Source organism: Lontra canadensis, unplaced genomic scaffold (assembly GCF_010015895.1).
Source record: "Lontra canadensis isolate GAN:19392208 unplaced genomic scaffold, GSC_riverotter_1.0 scaffold42, whole genome shotgun sequence".
Classification (NCBI taxonomy): Eukaryota; Metazoa; Chordata; class Mammalia; order Carnivora; family Mustelidae; genus Lontra; species Lontra canadensis.
The window spans coordinates 5307270-5328806 of record NW_022631036.1 but is presented as its reverse complement, the minus strand read 5'-3'; the positions used below and the strand labels follow the sequence as shown (position 1 = coordinate 5328806).

The window sequence follows — 21537 nt, the reverse complement described above, 5'->3', positions numbered from 1 at the left end:
ACAATTCAAAACCACAGTGAGATATCATCTCACACCAGTCAGAATGGCTAAAATTAACAAGTCAGAAAACAATAGATGTTTGCAAGGATGCGGAGAAAGGGGAACCCTCCTACGCTGTTGGTGGGAATGCAAGCTGGTGACACCACTCTGGAAAACAGCATGGAGGTTCCTCAAAAAATTGAAAATAGAGCTATCCTACAACCCAGGAGTCGCATTCCTGGGTATTTACCCTAATGTTTACAAATATTTACAAATGTAGTGATCTGAAGGGGCATGTGCACCTGAATGTTTATAGCAGCAATGTCCACAATAGCCAAACTATGGAAAGAGCCTAGATGTCCATCAACAGATGAATGGATAAAGAAGATGTGGTATATATACACAATGGAATACTATGCAGCCATCAAAAGAAATGAAATCTTGCCATTTGCAATGATGTGGATAGAACAAGAGGGTATTATGCTAAACAAAATAAGTCAATCAGAGAAAGACAGTAAAAATATATATATACCAATAAAGCTTGTGTACTTAAAAAAAAGAAAACAGGAAGTCTTTATTATTGATATAGATATGCTTATTGTCTTCCTAAAGACAATAAGCATATCTTAGTTCCTTCTTTTAATATATATATTTGAGTATATTCATCCAGTGGTATTTTTATTTAATCAATATTCAATATTTTCAGTATTCTAATGAATAAATCATACATTATTTAATTTTTATTACTCTACTACTGTTATTTTGTCAGGAAATTGCTCTGGTGTTGCTAAATAAGCTCCATACATACTATGATTTTTAAATGATATGAATTAATTGACATATATAACTATTTTATTCTCAAAGAAGCCACTGTAATAGAATAAATCTGCTTCAAATAAAAATGAGCTGGAAAGTTACAAAAAGAACTATTATACAGTTCCAAAAACATGGAAATGAAATTAAGTAATGGCTGAAAGTTTGAAGATCTGTTATAAAAACTTTACATTACACTTTGTAGTTTCATCTGGCAATTTTTAAAAATTTTAGATTAATTTTAAATCACTAGTTTTCAAACTTTTAGAATTATATTTGCAACTATCTGTCCTGGCCCATGTCATTTGCAATAACTGGCAATTGTTGAAATTAAAAATAGTATAATAAATTTTTTGTTTGTTTGTTTCCAGGAATGAGCACTATGCACAAGAACTTAATAATTTAAACTACTTTATTTTGGTGATTTAGCTACCCTTACAGGACATAGAATGGCGTAAAATACTTTGAGGCTTCTGTCACTTGCTAAATCATTCTTTATCTACACCTGTTAAGAAGAAGCAAATTAACTGGGGATAGTAAATAATTCAGTTTGTTTTAATAAAATGATTGCCTTATAATTTTAATCCAACAGTAAGTAACAATAAATCTCATTTGGCAATTTAGGGCATTAAACTAAATGGAGTATTTCATTATTTATAGACTATGGAGAATTATATACTATTTATATTTAGGCACTAGAATCTCATTAAAGTCCTACATACAACAACTTCTGTGCTCCTTTAGTCCTTTTACCTGGTTATTGTTTAACTGGGCACAGTAAAACTAAATAAGGAAAAAGTGTACCTTAGAGATACCAGATTTTTGTTTATTTCTTATTTACCATGAAGATCTCTTTTTCATTCTTTTACATTTCAAATCATAAAATTACATATATGTATATGTGTGTGTGTATTATGTATATAAAATAAACTGCCCCAGAATTTGCCAATGTAATAAACATTTTAAGAAAGGAAATCATAATAAACTAAAGCGTAGAGTTCATGACCTGAAAAAGGTGTTTCATAAGTGTTAGAATAATCTGACATCTTCATATACTTAAAACACTTTCAGGTCTCACACTCAATGCAACAAGTCCTCAGATACCTCTGAAACCTAAATAATAACAACCAGTCATGTAAGAAGCAAGGAATAGGAGATATATATATATATATATATATATATATATATTCCATTTGTTATCAAACTTACATTTACTCAGCAGGGTAATGAATAGCTATAATGCAAAATGTATTTGCTGAGAATACAAAATATAGATAAGGCAAAGCAAAACTAATTGCTGAAGATAATATCAATACATGCACATATATGTATGTACATGTGTGTTTACATGTGTGGGAAATAACTTAGTATTTTATATGGATATTTCTCACATATAGCATGACTGCAAGTTAAGCACAAATGCCATATTATTTTCATGCTTTTAAGATGTCACTATAAAAGTTGGAATGTTTATCATTTAAAAACTATCAAAATTCCTGCATTGTAAGTTTTGCAGGAATAAGCCTTAGTTAGGCATGCAGGTTGGACTTGCTACCAGGAATTACGTGCCTAGAAAATCAACATTTGATTCACTCAGGAATAATCTGGAGCTGTTACCAGTTTTTTGTACCTGGCAAAAGCTCAGGCACATAATCAGATCCTTCAAGAGAACTGGGAATACATGAAAGGGAGCTTCTTGAAAGACATGATGGCATCCTTACCTGAAATTGGCAAGGCTATCGGAACCCAGCTGGCTTCTTCTTAGGCCAAGGAAGCTTGCCTCTGAGAGGAAGTGCTGTTAGATTATATTCCTTGCTCTGTGAAGTCATTTTGGGATGCAGATCTTTTTATTTACATTAAATGAACTAGAATTTGCCTATGTCTGTTGGTGTCTTTTAGTCAATTACATCCTGTGACACTAGAGACAACCATGCCAATATTTATTTTCATCTACTACTGCAGGACTGAATTTTTAAATCTTGTGCTGAACTTAATGTTTCCTATGGGACTTATTAAGAAGCAAAACGAAAAAAAGAAAAGAAAAAATTCACACACTCACAGAATTCTGAAGGTTTGAATATTCTGTGGAGTTTGGAGACCCTGGTTCTTAAAACTTTAATTCAAAATTCCCTAGAATCTAATGGATTCCCTAACTTTTATTTGTATCAGAGCTTCCCCAGAGAAGCTCACAGAGCTTCACATCACATCACAGACATCACATCACATCACACCACATCACAGAGATATGAGTAGAATAACACCAGTAGCCCTAATAGCTTTAGGAACACCAAAGCTTTGCGCCTAACTCCAGAGGAAGCACAGAACTCTGTGATTACCAACAACAATAAAGTAATTCAAACTGTATCAGTTTCCTCTATGGTCACTGGCAAGGTTTTTGTTTTTGTTTTTGTTTTCGAGAATTAAGGAGAAGTTTCTCTTTTTTAAGTCATTTCTTCTTTTTCTGTCTGGAACCTGTTTTCACATGAACCTCCTACCCATGAGCTTATCATAAGTATAAAGACCAGTGAGGAAAAAACAATACTGAATGGCTGAATAAAACTTGCTTTCTAAAAGCTACATTATTTGGGGGTGCCTGGGTGGCTCAATCAATAAGGCATTTGCCTTCAGTTCAGGTCATGATCCCAGGATGCTGGGATCAGGCCCCACATCAGGCTCCTTGCTTGGTGGGGAGTCTGCTTCTCTACCTGCCACTCCCCATGCTTGTGTGCTCTCTCTCTCTCCCCCTCTCTTATTCTCTGACAAATAAATAAATAAAATCTTTAAAAACATAAAAAAATAAAAGTTGCATTATTTGGAAACAAACCATAACCAATTGGAAATCAGCCACGGCATTTGTCAAATATGAGTTTGCGTATTTACAGGACAAATAGCAAATAGGAATCTGAGTTTCTCCAGAATGGAGACTGGGAATGGTTATGCAATGCCCACAACTTTGCTTCTCTCCCCACAACTCACATAACTTATATACAAATGAACTTGTTATCAGGTCCAAACATAATCCTTCCATATCTCAATTATTCTTTCCAATTTAAAGTCAGTTAATCCAATCTGCCAACATCCTTAAATCTAATATAAAAAGAGACATTTTTGGACTAAATTCTATTTTCCATTTTCTGAGTTAGAGAGCCATAGAAAGGAAACAACATCGTTGCTTATCGAAGTGTATAGTTTCATCTAATGCATTCATATTCTTAAAGACTTAGCTACCACATATTTAACAAATTGTATATCAATTAAAACTTAGAGCAGTACTACTGGAGTTTGAACAGATTGTATTTAGTTTGCTGCTTCTCTTTTGGCATTATCTGTACCACCTGCCATCCAAGTTACTAGGGCATCCTCTAATAACCCAATGTCAGGAACATCATTAAATATTTTTTTTTTACACTTAGAAATTTATGTACTTTTAATACTGAAAGCAAATTCAAAGGACACAATATCTACATTTTTTTTTTTTTTTTGGTCAGAACTGTAACAGTGATTTCAATACAAATAGTTAAAAATCAATCATATTTAACTCTCACAGTTAAATCATTTTCAGTTAAGCAAATCAAACAAAAATTCAGGACCTAATATTTGAATTATCTCAATACTAATAGGTAATTATGTAATCTACTCTTACAACTTCAGATATGCAAACATAGCATTTCAATGATTAGGTCTCCACAATTTAAGCAAAGGGATGCTTTGAAATAGGTTGATAATTTGGGCAAAGGTGTATGCAATTGCCTGAAGTAGAATCAAGAACTCTGAAAACAAGAGTATGGTAATCTGAATTAGCAATTACTTCCCATCTTTACTTTGCCTCATTGAACATGGCCAGTTTTGAACCATTACATTTCTTGATTCTTTGGCATTAACCAATCACACAATCCTGTCATAATTATCTCTCTCTCCCCCCCCCAACCCTCCCCTCACACACTAATACTAGCTAATACTTTTCTATGAGTATTAGCTCAAGCAACAAGCAGATTCAGGGAAAACTATAGTTTCAATTGGCTAGTAACGAAGTAGAAACATTTTATCCTAACCCAATTCCAAAATTCACTTCATTATACTAGAGGAATAATCACATCCTTTTTTCCCTTGTCTCCCCATGGAACACAAAGAAAAAAAAAATTACTTACACTGCACAATGAGCTGCACCAAAGCTTCTCTTGGCTTCACGTTAAATCCATTGTACTGGCTGGTCTGACATCTGTACATTCCTGACATTTCTCTAGATACATTCACAATCCTCAGTGTTCCATCATAACTCTCCATTTGCATTGACCCATCAGGCATTGCAACTTCTTTATCCGCTCTAGACCAGAGGATGATGGGTTTAGGTTTTCCAGTTACTTGACACTGCAGTTCTATTGTGTCCCCTTCTCTGGTGACCAGAGGTGATTTTTCCTGTGGAACAGTCAGATTGGGTGGAACTTGAAATGGGAAAAAGAAAATTTTTCAAGGTTAGTATAAACTGGTAAAGCATATTCAAACACAGAAAATCATAAGGAAAACAATTTCTGCTGGTTGAAGAGGTGTGACAATTCGGATGACAAATACAACAGAGACCCGGGCAGTCAGTGGCACATACTCTTACTAAAAGAATTCTGAATTGTTTTCCTACAACTCTCTCCAATGAGGTCTTCAAACATTAGCAAAATAAATAAAGCATTAAATTGGAACACGAATGGTCAACCTAAGAACAATCTACTCAATGACTTGTCACTATCAGCCATTAACTGGGTTTTTAACATCGGCATTTCACAGAAGAGTGATCCTGCTTGCTGAAAGTAGGATTCGGCTTTTCAGTCTTATTTCCTATGCGGTTGTCTCTTACCCTGGGATGCTAAAAGAAAGGGATAAGAGACATTATCAACTTAGCTGGCACAGTAAATGAAAGTAACAGGAAAAGGAAAAAGAAGATCCTCTGATATAAAATCAGAAGATCTGACTCTGGTACCGAAACTGTTGCCAAACTGCTAAGGTTAGGGTTTTGTTTTTTTCCCTAATGGAAATGGAAATGGAAGGGAACAACTGACTTACAATGCCACACTTTGAGAATCCACATATTCCTCTCCTTGGACTTCTAACATTTTTTTTTTAGACATTTGCATTTCATATAACTTCCTTTTAAGACATTTTAAGATCACTGTAAGTATTTGCCTCTATTTCGGTAGAACTGATTCTAGGTGAACTTTCCAAAACATTTCAACAATATAAGAATTGTAATTTTTCAGGTAAAGGTAAAATAGGTAAAATACCTGATTTTACTGAAGATATTATGAGAGGTTCATTTTACTGGAAATTACTTTACTAAGCTGGAGTATATTTATGCTAGAGTTTAGTAAAAAGTATGAACCAGTAAGAGGCAAGCGCTACCCAAATTGTTTTGTTACAAATAGTATCACCTGTAGCATTGAAGACTTATATTTCTTATACAAATGTACATGAAATCCATTGTGTTTGTGCAATAAAACATCTATCCAAAAAAAGTATGGCTAACTTAGAATGCCAGAATAAGACTAACCAGAACTACTTAAATAATTCTGTTCTTCTGATAAATGCCACGTGCTCTGTTTGGAGGCAGTACCACATATATGGATAAAAAACAAAGGTTTTACTCTTCCTTCTAGCATTACTGTATTCCAGGGCCCAGGAACAAAAGCAAACATAATTTTAAAATTATTTTTCAACTTACGTTGAAGTGTTATTACTCTTATTACACATAGAAAAAAATATATTTAAGTCCAAAATGACAGGAGAGTTATCTTGCTATTTAAGTACCTTCATGTCTATTTCTTTTCATTTAATTCCTTCATCTACTTATTTTCAAAAACTAGTTAAATAATGCATCTTAGAAATTAAAATATATGAAACACTAACCACCACCTTTTTGAAGTAGATACATGCATTCTGGAATTTAGCATTAAATATATCTTCTAAAATTGTTACATTTTAAAAACCTACACAACCTATTTGATTAAATTATTGACTTCTGTAAATATAAAAAAATAAATGATTTCACTAAATAATTTGTTCTTTCTGAAATGAACCACAAGGGAATGATGCAATTCTAAAAAGCAGGATGGGGAAGAAGCCGTAATATTTACTCACCCTCCATGAGAAAGCACACAGAACGACAGCAATAACCTCTGCATTTAACATTAATTATGCCCTACTATGTGCCAGGCATAATTAGAGGTTTTAGATTTTCATTCCCTTGATAATCCTAAGGATCAAATATTTAACATTAAAAATTAACAAATGAGAACACCGAGAATAAGAGAGAATAAATGCTTTGCTCTGAACAGAATTCAAATTGAGACTAATTTAGAGCAGGTGGCCAATGTTGAGAAATGACCCCTGTCTCAGTCTCCAGTACACTATGGCATCTGGAATGAATAACTGGAGTTAGACTGGGACCCCCCCACCCCCCCAGCTCACGACTGCTGTGTTCCCAGGGACAAATTGGACGAATCTTCCCTGCCTATCTCTTGGTCACTTTATCAGGGACAATAAAAAAGAGCCAAGGTAAAAATTTGAAGAGGTAAATGACACATACTTTTCAGATCATCTGATCTATTTTATATGTTATACATCTATATTTATCTTAAATACCTTTCTATCTATATTAGGATATTTATTTATGTCAAAATTGCTTATAAAATACCCCAGCCCAAATATATATCTGAATTCTGATAAATCTTTGTGAAATAAATGAAAATAAATGATAAATTAAAAGATTATTTAATGGACGGTTATTATTTGAAATCTTTCTTCCTCATCCCTTCCAAAAACAACCCACATGACCCTGGCCAACCTTAATCACTCTGAGTATTAATTTCTTCATTTTTGAAACTAAGAATTTGTACTTTATGAGCTCCAAGGCTCTTAATGTTCTGACCATACACCAAATAGCAGAATGTGAAGGACAGAAGTGGTACTGAATGAAATGTTTATTTCCAGACTTAAAGATGAATATTCAAAGACTTTAATTCGTTAGGAGACTCTAATAAAAAAGAAAAAGATGGTAGACTAGCTATATAATTTTTTTTAGTTTATCATGCTACATAGTTCAAAAACTCCCTTTATACATTTATGTTATTTATTTAAGTAAACTTCTCATACATAATCAAAATTACAGAAATGTAAGCCTGTTTTGATCTCCATTAAAATAAAATAGATTTTTAAAATCAATTAGCCCAGTTTTTGCTGAACAGCAAAGCCCAATTAAAATGTAGTTTATTTTCCATCTCTTCCATGAAACTTTTAAAATCTTGGAATCAAGAGTTAATCTTTCTTTGCATCTTTCTTGGTGAAGAAAACCTTATAACTTCTCAAAGTCTTGATAGCTTCTCCTTCTCCACATTTGATTTTCCATTCTCCAGAGTCCTACAGGCAACTTTCATAAATATTACTATACATTTCCCCGTTAAGAGATCTCATATTTTTTTTTTCTCATGGCTTTCTCTCTTTTATATGTTGATAATACAAATTTTAACTCCGTCCCAAGGCTCTTCCAATCTATGATTGCAGCCTAATTCTATATCCCAAAAGTCTTTCAAATCCCCAAACCTCAGTGCTGTTTAATTTCTTGACTTAGTTTGGTAGTTAATTATCAACATACCTCATCTGCTAACTGAAAGCCATAGAGTTTTCTTTGTTTTACCATCTCCTCTCACCCACCACTTCCAATCAGCTGCATTGGTTCCTCATTAAAATATCTCTCATAACTGCCTATTTCTTTTCATGGCTATAGGTAGATTGCTTAGTAGAATTCATCATTTTCTCTTTTTTTGTGACACTATAATAAGTGCTCTCTCTCACCAGTTTAATTCTTTCAGCCTTCCTGCTACCCTGTCAGCAGCTTTATCATCTTAAATACAATTTTGTTCATGTCACTATGAAAACGACAGTTCTCATGGAGAGTGCTCATCACAATACTGTTTTAATTAAAAAAAAAAAAAAGCCTGAAAACAGCCTGACAGATTCATTAAATAAATCGTGGTAGAGTCACACAATAAAATATGATGCAGCCTTTTAGAGGATGATGTCACAGACCTACATCTATTGATAAAGATGCTCATATTGTTAAGAAAAGCATCTTAGTGCACAGTATGAATAGCTATAACCACTATGATTAAGTGAGTAAAAGATGTTACTAAGCAATCCAAACAGTAGTGTAAAGTTTTTATATAAAAGAAAGACATGTGCTAATGAATGTTAGCAAGGAGCTTCTTTAAGGAAAGAAAACATAGACTTTATATTGTTAGTATCCAGCACTCTATTTCACACGTGATAAGAACTCAGTAAAACATGTTATGCTGAATGTACAAATGAAGACAGGGAGGCAACTGTATACTGATTCAGGGAAGAGCAAGAGGCATATATGAGAAAAATCTAGAGGAAAAGAAAATACAGAAAGAACTATACCAAACACTAACAGTGGTTCTCTCTCAGTGTGGGATTATTGATGAATTTTACTCTCTTCATATATTTCCCTTCCTCTTTCACTCTTCTACAACACGTGCAGTGTGTATGAGAATGTTACGGGTTCTAAGAAGCCTAGAGAAACCTAAGATGTTAATGCAATCTATTTTCCAAAGCTCATCTGATAAAAACTCCACTTCTTCATAACAAAAATGTATCACCTGGACATGGTAATCTGGATGACACAGTCTGAGAAATGCTCACTTCTAGAACATTCATTCTCTTGCAGTTTCACTGACTGGTGAACCTCAGTGCTCTCGAACAAACCCTTCTTTCCTATGGCCAGAATTCCTGGCCCTTGCTGACTTCTAGGAGGCCCTGCCAGTCCCATGTGCTGAGATTCAGTCCAAATATTACCACTTTTGTGATAACTGCCTACCCCTAGGCTGGGTAGGTCGCTCACTCTTCCTGGCCATGTTATTATGCTGGGTACTTGTTTGACCCATACTTTTGGTTTTCCTCTCTCTTTCCTCCCACATCTATATGCCTGACCAGATAGCTCCTTGAAGGCACACAGTGCCTTCTCCCTCAGAGTGCAGAGAAGCACTCTACCTCTACAGTGCCTGGCTTTCCTGCTTGGCACAAACCAGGAAGTCATGAAATAACTGAAGAAGGAAGGGAGGGACAGAGGATGAAAAGAGTAAGAAGGTGAGTTAAAAGGCTGTGTATGTAAGAGATAAATATGAGAGACATAAATCATGAGGATATTAAAACCAAAGCAATAAATAATGAAATGTAGCTCTTCTATAATTAGTAGCCCATATAAGTAGCAGAATCTTCTGAAAAATATATTGTTAGTATAGATTTCAGATGTGGTATATCTTGAGATGTATGTGGGTGTGTGAGAAAGTTGAGAGTCAAACAAGGACTCTTCCAGTTTTTCTTGTCTTTCGCCTTTCATTTAAAAATCCGAATAGATATAACTGAATATAATAAAAAATAAATAAATAAAAAAGAAGATATGATTTCCAAGCTCTTCAAACAAAAATCCGAATAGATAAGCTGTAAATTAAAGGGAACAAAAGGGAAAGAAGTAGCTCGAGCACATGCCATCTATCATTTGTCATGATGTTTTTTATATCCTTTCTTTAATCAACTAAATTATTTTTTTCCTGAAATATTGTCTCAGTGAAAGCATCAAACTAAGTAGAAAATTTTGAAATGTCTGCGCCTTATAAGATCCACATTTATCCACAGTGTACTCAGTAGAAAAAATTTCCTCCTGGTGAAAACACAAAGGTACATTTTATGACATACAGATTATACATGCCCCGATTTTCATTTTTCTTATCTGAAATGCTACTGTAGAAGATGCCATAATCAGAGAAACTTGAAGAGCATGATATGACACCAGACTTTCTCATTCTAAACATAAATACATAGACAAGTAATTTAAACTGGTTTTCTGTCAACATTTCCATTGTATCACAGACTGTGAAATAAAACAAATACAGAAAATTCAAATGTTTTTATTTCTTCATTAGGAAGGAAGCTGAGGAAATTTAATTTTTAGTCATTACTCAGAAAATGACTGGTCTATTTTCTTCACTAAAAAAAATGCAAGGGAAAGTTAGCCCATCTGAACTGTATGAGAAAATATCATGCTCTCTGAAACAAAGATATCACAATATGCTTATTATGGACTTACTGGCTTAAAACACATAACTATTTATAATGTACTTTAATAGTAGATATTGAAACAAAAGATATATTTCTTTTAATGTAAGAATTACAATAAAGTAAGTAATAAGTAGAATTTTCTCCAGAAGGACAACCAGACTCCCATTTTTAAGAATCCTAAACTATGTATGGTATTAATTTAATTATACATGAATTTTAGGGAGAAAGAGTTATAACACTTATGTGCATTTTAAATTAAGACGTATAATCTATATTTAAAACACAAATAAAAGACTAAAAAAACATGTGTTTATGAAAGTGACCCCCTAGAGGTCAGAGTTCAGGAATTCTCAAGCTGAGATATCTATATATAAAGAAATGTAAAAAAGTAAGACTCGGGGGTCCTGGGCGACTCAGTAGGTTAAAGCCTCTGCCTTCGGCTCAGGTCATGATCCCAGGGTCCTGGGATAGAGCCCTACATCCGGCTCTCTGCTCAGCGTGGAGCCTGCTTCCCCCTCTCTCTCTGCCTGCCTCTCTGCCTACAATAAGCAAGCTTATGTAACTATGCATTTCTCTTCCACTCAAAAAAAGTATATTCAATATTAAATGAGAATAGTATCATTACTTTAATCCATATTTTAAAAACTTCATGCACTAATATTGGAAATAGTCTAATCTAAATCTCACAGTTGATATTAACACACAACTAAGAGTGGGAAAAACTGCCTTAAGACATGCAACATTTAAGAATGTGATGTTCTGTAGCCACTGGGGAATATTTATATGACTATGAAAGGGGAATTTGAAAATTTCCTTCAACCTAAATAAATTCCAATCCAAGCCTAGCAAAACAGTTTTAAAACTAATAAGCTTGACTCATTTTCTTGACTGATATGTGTCAATTAAAATATTTAGTAAGGTGTGGTTAAAAGATTTTCAAGGTGACAAATGAAATCCAGCATGCTAAAGGCCTCTCACTTATGAATAACCTGCCAATATTTGCTTCCTTGTAGGGATCGTGACTGGTAACATAAAATGTCTGATGAAAGGTAGCAACACTCTATAGCTCATTTCTCATCAAAGGAATAAAAATCCCCAAATGGATACTATTGGAAATAATTCCTATTTGGCAAAATCACAGATATAGAGAATATGGTGAATTATGTGATTTGTAGCACATAGAATGTTTTCATAGTTGTTTTAAAGTATGCTGAACTTCTCTGAGCTATAGGTTAATATAATATGTAATGTAATATAATGCAAATATATTGAATGCCATGCATCCTTCTGGATTATTTTCCCCCTTACAAATGAATTACTATAACATAACTGATTATGTTATTACTATAACATAATGGATTAGTGTCTCCCCTCCTAAAATGTTCTTCCCTTTCTGAATTAATCTTTAGTAATAAAGTCCTGTCATTCCACCATTCAAATATCTTCAGTAGTTTCTGGGTTCTTGGATAGAGGTCAAAATCCCATTGCTTGTTTTCCCTCTTACCTGCCAAACTTTATTAAGCTACAATGTTGCTGTGAGAAGTTCTCTATTCAATTTAGGCAGGTCTTTGGGTTCTCTTAACATTTTGGCTCATTCCCTTCCTTCTTTCTATCCAGAAATTACTTTGCTCTCTTAATGCCCATCCAATCACCCCCCCCCCATTGTTTTAAGGCCCAATTTAAGTTTCTAGTGTCCTTAAGTCTTTTTGAACTCTGTACCTTTTATTTATTTTCCATGTCTCCGATCACAGCATATCTAATTTATTCTACAGATGCCAAGACAAAATGCCCTCTCCTTTCCTTACAAATGTAGGTCAGATATCCTGAGGTCAGCACCAGGTTTCACCTACTTCCTTGGTAGTTGCCACAGCATGGGATGTTTTAGAGTATTTCAGAGGTGCCTGATAAATTCTTGATTGATGGATGGAGCACTAATTCAGAAATGGGAGGAACTTATTAAGAAAAAAAAGCAAGAAAACCATTGATGAATAATCACCTCTTGATTATCAAAGACTTAATTATAGAGTATATGAATTTCAAGACCATTTTTTTTTCACACATGAACACTTTCTATTTTTTAATTAGAAAAATCACAAAAACCCAATTGGTTTCTTTAAAGTTAGCAATTCTACTAGATTTTAATTTGGTCACAGTAATGATACAGGGAGTAAAATATCAGAAGCTTTTGGTAGTATTGAGTAATTTTCCCATGCTATGGCTTTCCTCTATTAGCAGTAAAGAAGAGGCTATTTGGCTCTACAACAGAATGTCCCCAGAGACCCATATTCTAGGACTTGTATTACTTACAGTCTTGTGGGTAAATCATATATGAAACAGGCACTTATTTTTAAACATTTCCTTACACCAGATGGTTAGCCTACTGTTTTTGTCCATGATATGAATGCACATAAATACTTCTCCTATCACACTCTGTAAATAAAAACTGCCTCCCCCCGCCCTTTTTTTTTAGTTTTGCACTGACATACAATTTTTTCTTTTACTGATTCACCTATAATAAGTCAGGAGATGCAAATAAAATAGAATTGACCATGATTTTGCAAATCTAACAATAGAACAGGAAGAAAACATATTAAAAGCCAACCTGAGATTGAAATACCATGGCATCTGCATTTGGAAATTCTTTGGGGAAATGTACACGCGTACAGACACACATATACATTGCTTATTTTTGAAAGACTTGTAAAAAATCTTATTACAATGGCATTGTTAGTCATTTGAAACATATGGGGAGAGGCAGGATCTTGGCGGATAGCAACTCTGGAGGGTTTAGTATTGCAAGATGGGAGACACGCAGTGCCATTCAATCAGGAAAACAACTTTGGCAGGCAACAGTGTGGCTGTTCCAACTTCCCTCTCCCAGCAGGTGTTGCTATGGCACAAGAATAGTCTCTGAGGGATTCAATAGAACACAAAGAGTAAGATGAAAGAACAAAATAGAAAATCATTCTCTAAGTAGCATTCATATTTACCCTGCTACAAAATCTACAAGGCCAGTTGCAAAGAAACACAGGTTCCATTCTTGCTGCCTCATAAATACGTAAGTGAATGGGAACTTAAGCGAAGGGCTGCTTATGTAGCATTTGGTTAAATGTAGTTTTCAAGTACCTGGCATTGTTAGGCTCTTCATGTAATTTGCTTTTCTGACTTGTGCTTAGAAGGAAATATCTTCTAGAATTATTAAGATAAGTCTATATCAAAAAGATAATTTTCTACTCACCTCTTTGGAGAAAGACATGAAAGCATACCTTTGTCCCCCCTGTTTTTAATTTCCCTTCCCTGACTTACTGCATGTGTTTCTCAAGCACTGAAATATAGAAATAACTGGCCACAGATTAAGTATGTAAAGTTGTCATGTAGAAAACCTTTAAAAAAAACTAAATTAAGGAAAAAAAAAACAGGAGCAAGATAGTTCTGCTTGCTAGTCACCCAAATTATTCTAAAATTTTAGCAAGATAGGAGTCTGGACTACACTGAGAATGTTGAAAGAAATTGGGACTGCAAAAGAAGCACTTACTTTTTTTTCTGTAATAACCAGGGAGGTATTATAAGAATTAAAACATCAAATAAAGTACTAAGTTCTTTATTAAAATATGAGTAGATTATTTGATAAAGAGATAATCAATCTAAAACCATTTCTGGAAGTAGGGGACTAATTCTTCAACTTGACTTTCTATTATTCAAATTCCCTTTTATTTTTGGTAGGTTTTTTTTTTTTTTTTTAAATAATGCAGAGCAAAGCTGGAAAACAAGAGTTATTTGGGTATAAGCAATCGATTAAGAATTTCAACTTTAAAAGTTAAATACAGCCGTCTAAACATTTGTTATAGAAACTAAAAATAACAAGCAGGAGAGAGTGTTATAAAATTAACCCAGAGATCACCAATTTCCTGCAGTTCTTACATTCTGTAACATATTTGTGTCCTTGCCTACTTGCTCTTAAAATGGTTTATCCAAATGCATTTATATGTGTGCACTATCTCTTAAATCAATAGCAAACATCCTGAGAATAACAGAAGCAGCACTGCGTGTCTGAAAACTTATGTGTTATTTTAGAGCTAACACCAATTCATTTTAACACACCTTTTAGAGCCCCTTCAACAGATAAATATCCTTAAGACTGAGGGCAAGAGATAAATGAAGCCATTTGCTACCTTCAAAAAATGCGCATTATGGAAATGGATAAATTGGGAGGACCCTTTCTAACTGGTAATTGTTCAGAATTATTTTTAAATCAGAAGCCCCTTTTTAGCGGGCATGAAGAGTTTGAAGGAGTTGTGAGTATACAATAATAGAAATTTTACTTGGGTTCAACCCAGCCTACTTTCCAGCCGTGCAATTTTAGGTCATCTTAATCTATTCTCTTAATCTGTATAGAAGCCTGATGAAAAGGAGAATTTAATGATAATTTAAGATACAATGGCATAATGGACGTTAGAGTATTCCCTGAATCGTGAAATATTTTGAGTTGTGTAATATTCTTGTAAAGAGCAAGGTTCAGGTCTGGAAGCCTACATTCAGATCCTAACTCTATCATCTAGTAAGTGTATGGCTTTGGGAAAGTTCTCTAACCTGTGTCTCCCAGTTTACTCTAAAGAAAGTGACAGTAATAGTAGCAACTTCACATTTTTTAGGACTAAACAGTGTAAATACATAAAACATTGAGCACAAGGTCTAGCATATAGTAAACACTCAATATGTGTTAATCATTATGTTTTCTTATCATTGCCCTTTATTGGTGGGATATCAATGACTATATTTTACTGTTGTACATATATTTCTATACTGAAGGCAAAGGTCTTACTTATACCCATAATGTCTCAAGTATTGGACATGGGTATACACAGGGCCAAAGAAATATTTTATAAGTAATATATTATATTATATATATATATATTTACATATGTATAAATAAACCACATTGCCATTGTCATGTGTTTTGGAGATATATATGCATTTCTTTTCTCTTTTCCTGGAAAAGATCAAGACCATTGGATATATATTTATTTCAGATGAAAACACTATTTGAAAAAGACAACATTTTGGAAAGGACAGGAATGAACTTTTAAAAAATCTGAATAGAGGTTTCCCCCACTGCCATCGAAGGAAAAAGAAGGTTGCAAATTTCTCTCATTAGACATAATAATTTGATCCATGTGTTTGGATATTAACCTAAAATGGCACGTAATATAGATATCCCAGCTCTCATTCTGTTTCTATGAATTAAAGAGGTTTAGACATTCCTAAATACATCTATTCCTCCCTTATGAGGATGACAAAATGTCAGTGCTGTCCATTTTCACAAAGGTCAGGGTGTTGCCATGAAAACCACAGACTGGTAAGTAAAAAGGAACTGTCTGATCATGTTAATTATGTGACTGCTTTCCTGTGGATGAAGGAATTCTAAATTAAAAGGATGATAAGCTATAAATTATATATCAAATGCATTTTATGAAAGCATAGCAAAAGAAAGATGCTTTAAAGCAATCCACAATTTATTTTACTTTCTAGAGCAGCAACTGTTGCTCACAGTGGTAAACTCTTCAATGCAGAATGGCTAGAAAAATCAATTTGCTTCTATAATAAAAAGGCCATTTGTCTACTTGTAGAATCCATGTGACATTGTTAGGCCCCTTATAAATGTTCACTCTGGACAATGCCCGTGGTTTACAAATTCCCTAATTACACCACTGATTCTGTATCACTGACTATGCCTTATCCTGTGAAAATAGACACTACTGTGATATTAATAAACATTTTGACATAAAATGAAGCTGGCTCTTTCACGCTTTGTCAAGAGCAAAATGAAATAACCAGTGAACACAATGTTCCGTCAACAGATCAAGGCCACATGTTCTTTAGGGCAAATGAGGTTTAATTAACAGATCTGTTAGTAGGTAACTAACTGGTCAATTAAAAAATAGGAGGAGGGTTTTTTTTTTTAATAACGCCTGAATACTTTACGAACAAATACTCTACCAATGCATGATCACATTTTATAATCCCTTCTGGCAGTCTGTAGAAGTATGGAATGATACAATAAAAATATGAGCTTAATTTTAAAACCACATAAAAACTCATATAATGCCATTGATTGGAATGATACATAACTCATTCTGAGCTAATATGTGAGTGTAAATAGAGTTTAGTACCATTTTATTAATAGAGTTTCACATTGCATTTTATTCCTAAGCAAGGATATTTCTGCTTAAATGTCAACTAAATATATTTTGTTTACAAGTATTATTTAGACAGACTTGGTGAAAGTGGACTACTTATGTTTCATTTATAGTGGACTGTAATTCATACTAAATGCATTTTAGATGCAGATATTTGAACTGCCTGTCCTTTTATTATTGCTACTTCAGATATTTAAATTACCAGTATATTTCATGTTGTACATTGAAACTTTCTTTAAAGTATACTGATATGTTTCACATTTCACGTCTTCTTAATCTAGTTATCATTTAAAGAACATCTCCAAAATTTTGGAAATACTGACTTATTTGCCTGTCAGGCACTTGAGGGCAGCCTGGTGTCCTTTATTCTGCGGTTTCCCTGCAAATCATGGTCACATCCCCTTTTCTAATGCTTTCAGTTCTGATTCTAAGCTGCTACTTAGGCTGACTTTGAACCAACAGGACTTTTTAAGCCCCCGTCGCTTAGTCAAAGATATATATGAAAGGCAGACACAATATGATTTGAGAATTCTGAGAGGAGATCATTCATCAAAAATACCTTTGTCACAGTTTATCTCAGGAGTCTGAAATCTCAGCATTCATTCCATTGAGAGGCTGTGTGTTTTCTGTAAAGGCTCTGGATTCTACAGCCAGAAATGACCTATGTACAGTACCTTCTGAACTTCTTAGAAACTCTGAGACCTAGTACAGTTACTTATGCTTTCTAAAGCTCAGGTTTCTCATCTGTAAAATGAGTATAATCACAGCAGAACCTACTTCAAAGGGTGTTCTGAGGATTCAGTGAAGTTCTCATTTTAAAGTGTTTAACCACGGGGCGCCTGGGTAGCTCGGTAGGTCAAGATTGTGACTTTGTCTCAGGTTATGATCCCAGTGAGGACCCCCACATCAAGCCCTGTGTGGAGCTCCCCATTCCGTGGGGAGTCTGCTTGTCCCTCTCCCTCTGCCCCTCCTCCTGCTCACGCCTCCCCCACCCAAATAAATAAATAAAATCTTTAAAAAAAATAAAGTATTTAGCCCAGCAATTGGAATATAAAAACACTCCAAACTTCTTAGATTATTGTTGGTTTGTTTTTGTAAGTAGGTATTCTGTGTTATGTGGTCTATAATTTACTTTGAATCTTTAGCATAGAGTAAAGCTTTGTTTCTTAAATCTTGTGTGGTTACATAACACGTGTTGTCACTCCAAGGCTGCATGCTGACATTCATGCATTTCTCTGGGCTTTTGTTACACTGCAATAAAATTAAAAAAAAATGCTTCACCATAAACAATGTGATCCATGTTTGTGTGCTGTAAGTTTTAATGTATATTCTAGGGTTACCGTTAGTGTTTAAATTACACCACTCAGATCCCAGATGTGGTTAAGTAGTATTTTAAAAACCCAAGCCCTGGGCCCACCCTTCTCTAGAAGCTAAGATAAGTATAATTATGTTGAGCTCCATGAAAGGATTTTTAACCTAGTATAATATTGAAAGTGGTATTCTTTGGTGGAATGATTACTTTTCAAGCTATGTGCCTTGGTTGGAATAGCGTAAGGTCCCACTCGGCTTTTGTGACTGGAATATAAGACTAGTAAATGGGACCTAGCATCCTAACACTCTTTGGAGTGGTGTTCTCAAAGAAGGGGAGATGGTTGTGCTCTGTCATCAACAGAAGGCATGGTCACATGATCCAACTAGAATGTTACCTGAATCCCTCTGGAATATTTTTAGACCTTTCTTTAGTGATCCTTCCATGCAAAGCCCTTATCAAAGAGGGTAACTGAATTCAGAATCACTGAGAAATATCCATTTATGATACATAATATTGTACAGTGTGCTGCAAGCTCTTATACTGGATTTTGAATCTGAGATTGTAAACTTAATTCAGAATGTGGCTCTAGGAAGTAAGCAAGTACCTAAGCTTTGGGCCCATTTTCCTCTCTATAAAATGAAAGGTATTAGGTAATCAAGAAATGTCTTCAATATTTAAAAACCATGCCAGTAAATGAGACAGTCAGAAATATTTTAAAAATGTCTTACAGAGTAGGTGTCTGGCGACCTGCCCCAATAATTTTTTATTTTAAAAATAGATATAATTCATAAATATCCCAACATTATATCACCAAAATTCCAGTTGTAATGATTTTTTAAATTTATATAATCTCTTTCCTAACTTCATTGATATGCCATAATAAAGGATGAGAAATTAAGACTATGAAAATTAATGAGGTCTTTTTGCTAATAAAATGTATTCATTTGTAAGTATATTCTTGGGGAAAGTTCTTTGCACTAATGGTAATTCTAATTTTTTGTTTTAGAGCTCTTGAAATAAATAGCTTTCATTTAAGACACTCTAAACTCTAAAATGAAACCCACATACTACAAACAAATTAAATCACTAAAATAATTGCCCTGATGCCAAAAGATCTAGGATTCTAGAGCTTCTGCTCCCCAAGCAAAATGGTGAACAAACTATGAAGTCTAGGAGCCTAGACTCCATTTCTATTTCTTTTCACTTCTCGGTCCCTCAGTTGATAATGGTAAATTGGCAGTGTCATCTGCAAACATAAAATTCTGAAGTGTGATCATAATTACATAAATAGTACATACACTGTTACTTCCCACAAATCCCTTTTCCTATAGGCAAAAGATCCAGAGTGAATTTTGGTACTATAACTTTAAATAATATACCTTAAGTTATATTCCATTCTTAAATAAAAATTTGATGGAGACATTTATTGTTCATCAGTTAATGAATATATTGTCAAAAGTCTTTCTTTAACTCTAGTAAATTATTGATAATTATAGTTTTAAATGCAAATTATGAAACTAACTAATGGTGTTCAGTCCCCTTAGAGAAACCTGTATTGACTGACTTAAAATTCAAATAGTTCCAATGTCCTCATTGCTTGCATTTTAAAAGGATTAAGAGTATAGGAAGCATAAATTGGGTATTCTTTTGTATTTCTCATTGACCTGTTCTTATCTTAATGTAATCCAGGAATTCCAAAAAGTGTTTAACTCTGCCAAATGAAAAAAATATTCAACACATAGAAAAGTAATTACACAATAGCTAACTAACCACTGTTAAACTATAACCTGTAAGGTAGAAAGTTTGTTTTGATATTTGGGGGAAAGAAGAGCATTTTAAGATGAATAATTGGAGAAAAACTATGAAACCAATGTTAATTTCCATAATTACAGAGATTCAATTTTAAGTGAGAAAATTCTAATTACAAACATAATTAATGTTTATTTAACAATTATAGAAAATAGGAAATTAATTTAATGTAGCAAATCTTTGCATTTATACCCTCTCAAAAAAAGTAAGTAGCAAAAACTATGATAAAATCCATACTTCTCAAAACAATTTATAACTTATTAATAAGGCCAACTAAAAACATTTCAAATATTCCCTATTTAAATGATCTTATTGCAAAGAGAATTAGTGTAAATGTTACTTTCTATAAATCTCTCCCCCTCCATTCCACCCCTCCTCTCTCCCTCACTCAATTCACAACACTTTCACTTGAAGGAAAATGAGAGCTGCTTCCATTATCAAAATCATGCATCATTATTAAGGTATCAAATGTAATCTTTTACATGCCTCTTCATGCTGATGAAGAGGTATTAAAGGCCCTAAAGATGCTGTAAATACATACATTTCCCCCCAGTTCTACACAAATTGAGGAGCTCTTTTTTTGTGATTTCCATTGACTACACTTTTTCTCATTTTCTTCATGGTTCTTGCTTTTTTCCCACCATTTCCTTGGATATCTTTTATCTTTGCTTCATAATCTCTTCTTGGGTAAGCTTATCCACTTCCCCTCAACCTTCCAACCTATATATTTTTGTAACTGCTTATGAAATCGTGTTTTACTCATGACCTTTCACGTGGTCATCAAACTTCACTTTTTTGGTCACCAGAAACACAAGGATATCTTACCAACCCCTCAGATATAAATAGTCCCAAATGAATCTGTCCTCTCAAACCTCTCCCAAAACCTAGTACCTCTCACTAAGAATGTGGCATTACCTTGTTCTAAACAACTGGGGTATAACATTTTGGAATCATAGATGCAAAATATACTTGGAAAGGATGGATGAACTTATAGAAGCAAGTAGTTTTCAACTATGTGTGTTTAAACCATCTGCACATGTATATGCGTGTGAATTTCGGTCAGAATCTTTGTCTTAATAGTCTCTTACATAGAAGTCCTAATATAAGAGAAAGATATGCTTAGTTCTGAATGGAGTTGGGGAAAAAGGGGGGGGTAGGGGTAAATTATCTATGGTTATCTACTCTTCCTCTGCAGTGCAGTAGTCCTTGAAAATATTTCCCCAAATCCCTAGTTGTCATTGGAACACCATTTAAAAATCAGTTACCCAGTTGATCCCTTTATTCTACTGATGAAAAATTTTGAGGTCC

General features: G+C 34.0%; 1 protein-coding gene across 3 annotated transcripts in view; it reads right to left on the bottom strand.

The window, feature by feature from the left end:
• The window catches only part of MDGA2 (MAM domain containing glycosylphosphatidylinositol anchor 2), an 845317-nt gene that overhangs the window by 215763 nt on the left and 608017 nt on the right, over positions 1 to 21537 (bottom strand). For all 3 annotated transcript variants that reach the window (XR_004384228.1, XR_004384229.1, XM_032871192.1), the window contains exon 8: positions 4941 to 5234. Coding sequence is in view for 1 of the 3 variants with exons in the window: in XM_032871192.1 (XP_032727083.1) it covers positions 4941 to 5234 (294 nt within the window). In the remaining 2 variants the exon portion in view is untranslated. The remainder of the gene's footprint in view (positions 1 to 4940; positions 5235 to 21537) is intronic.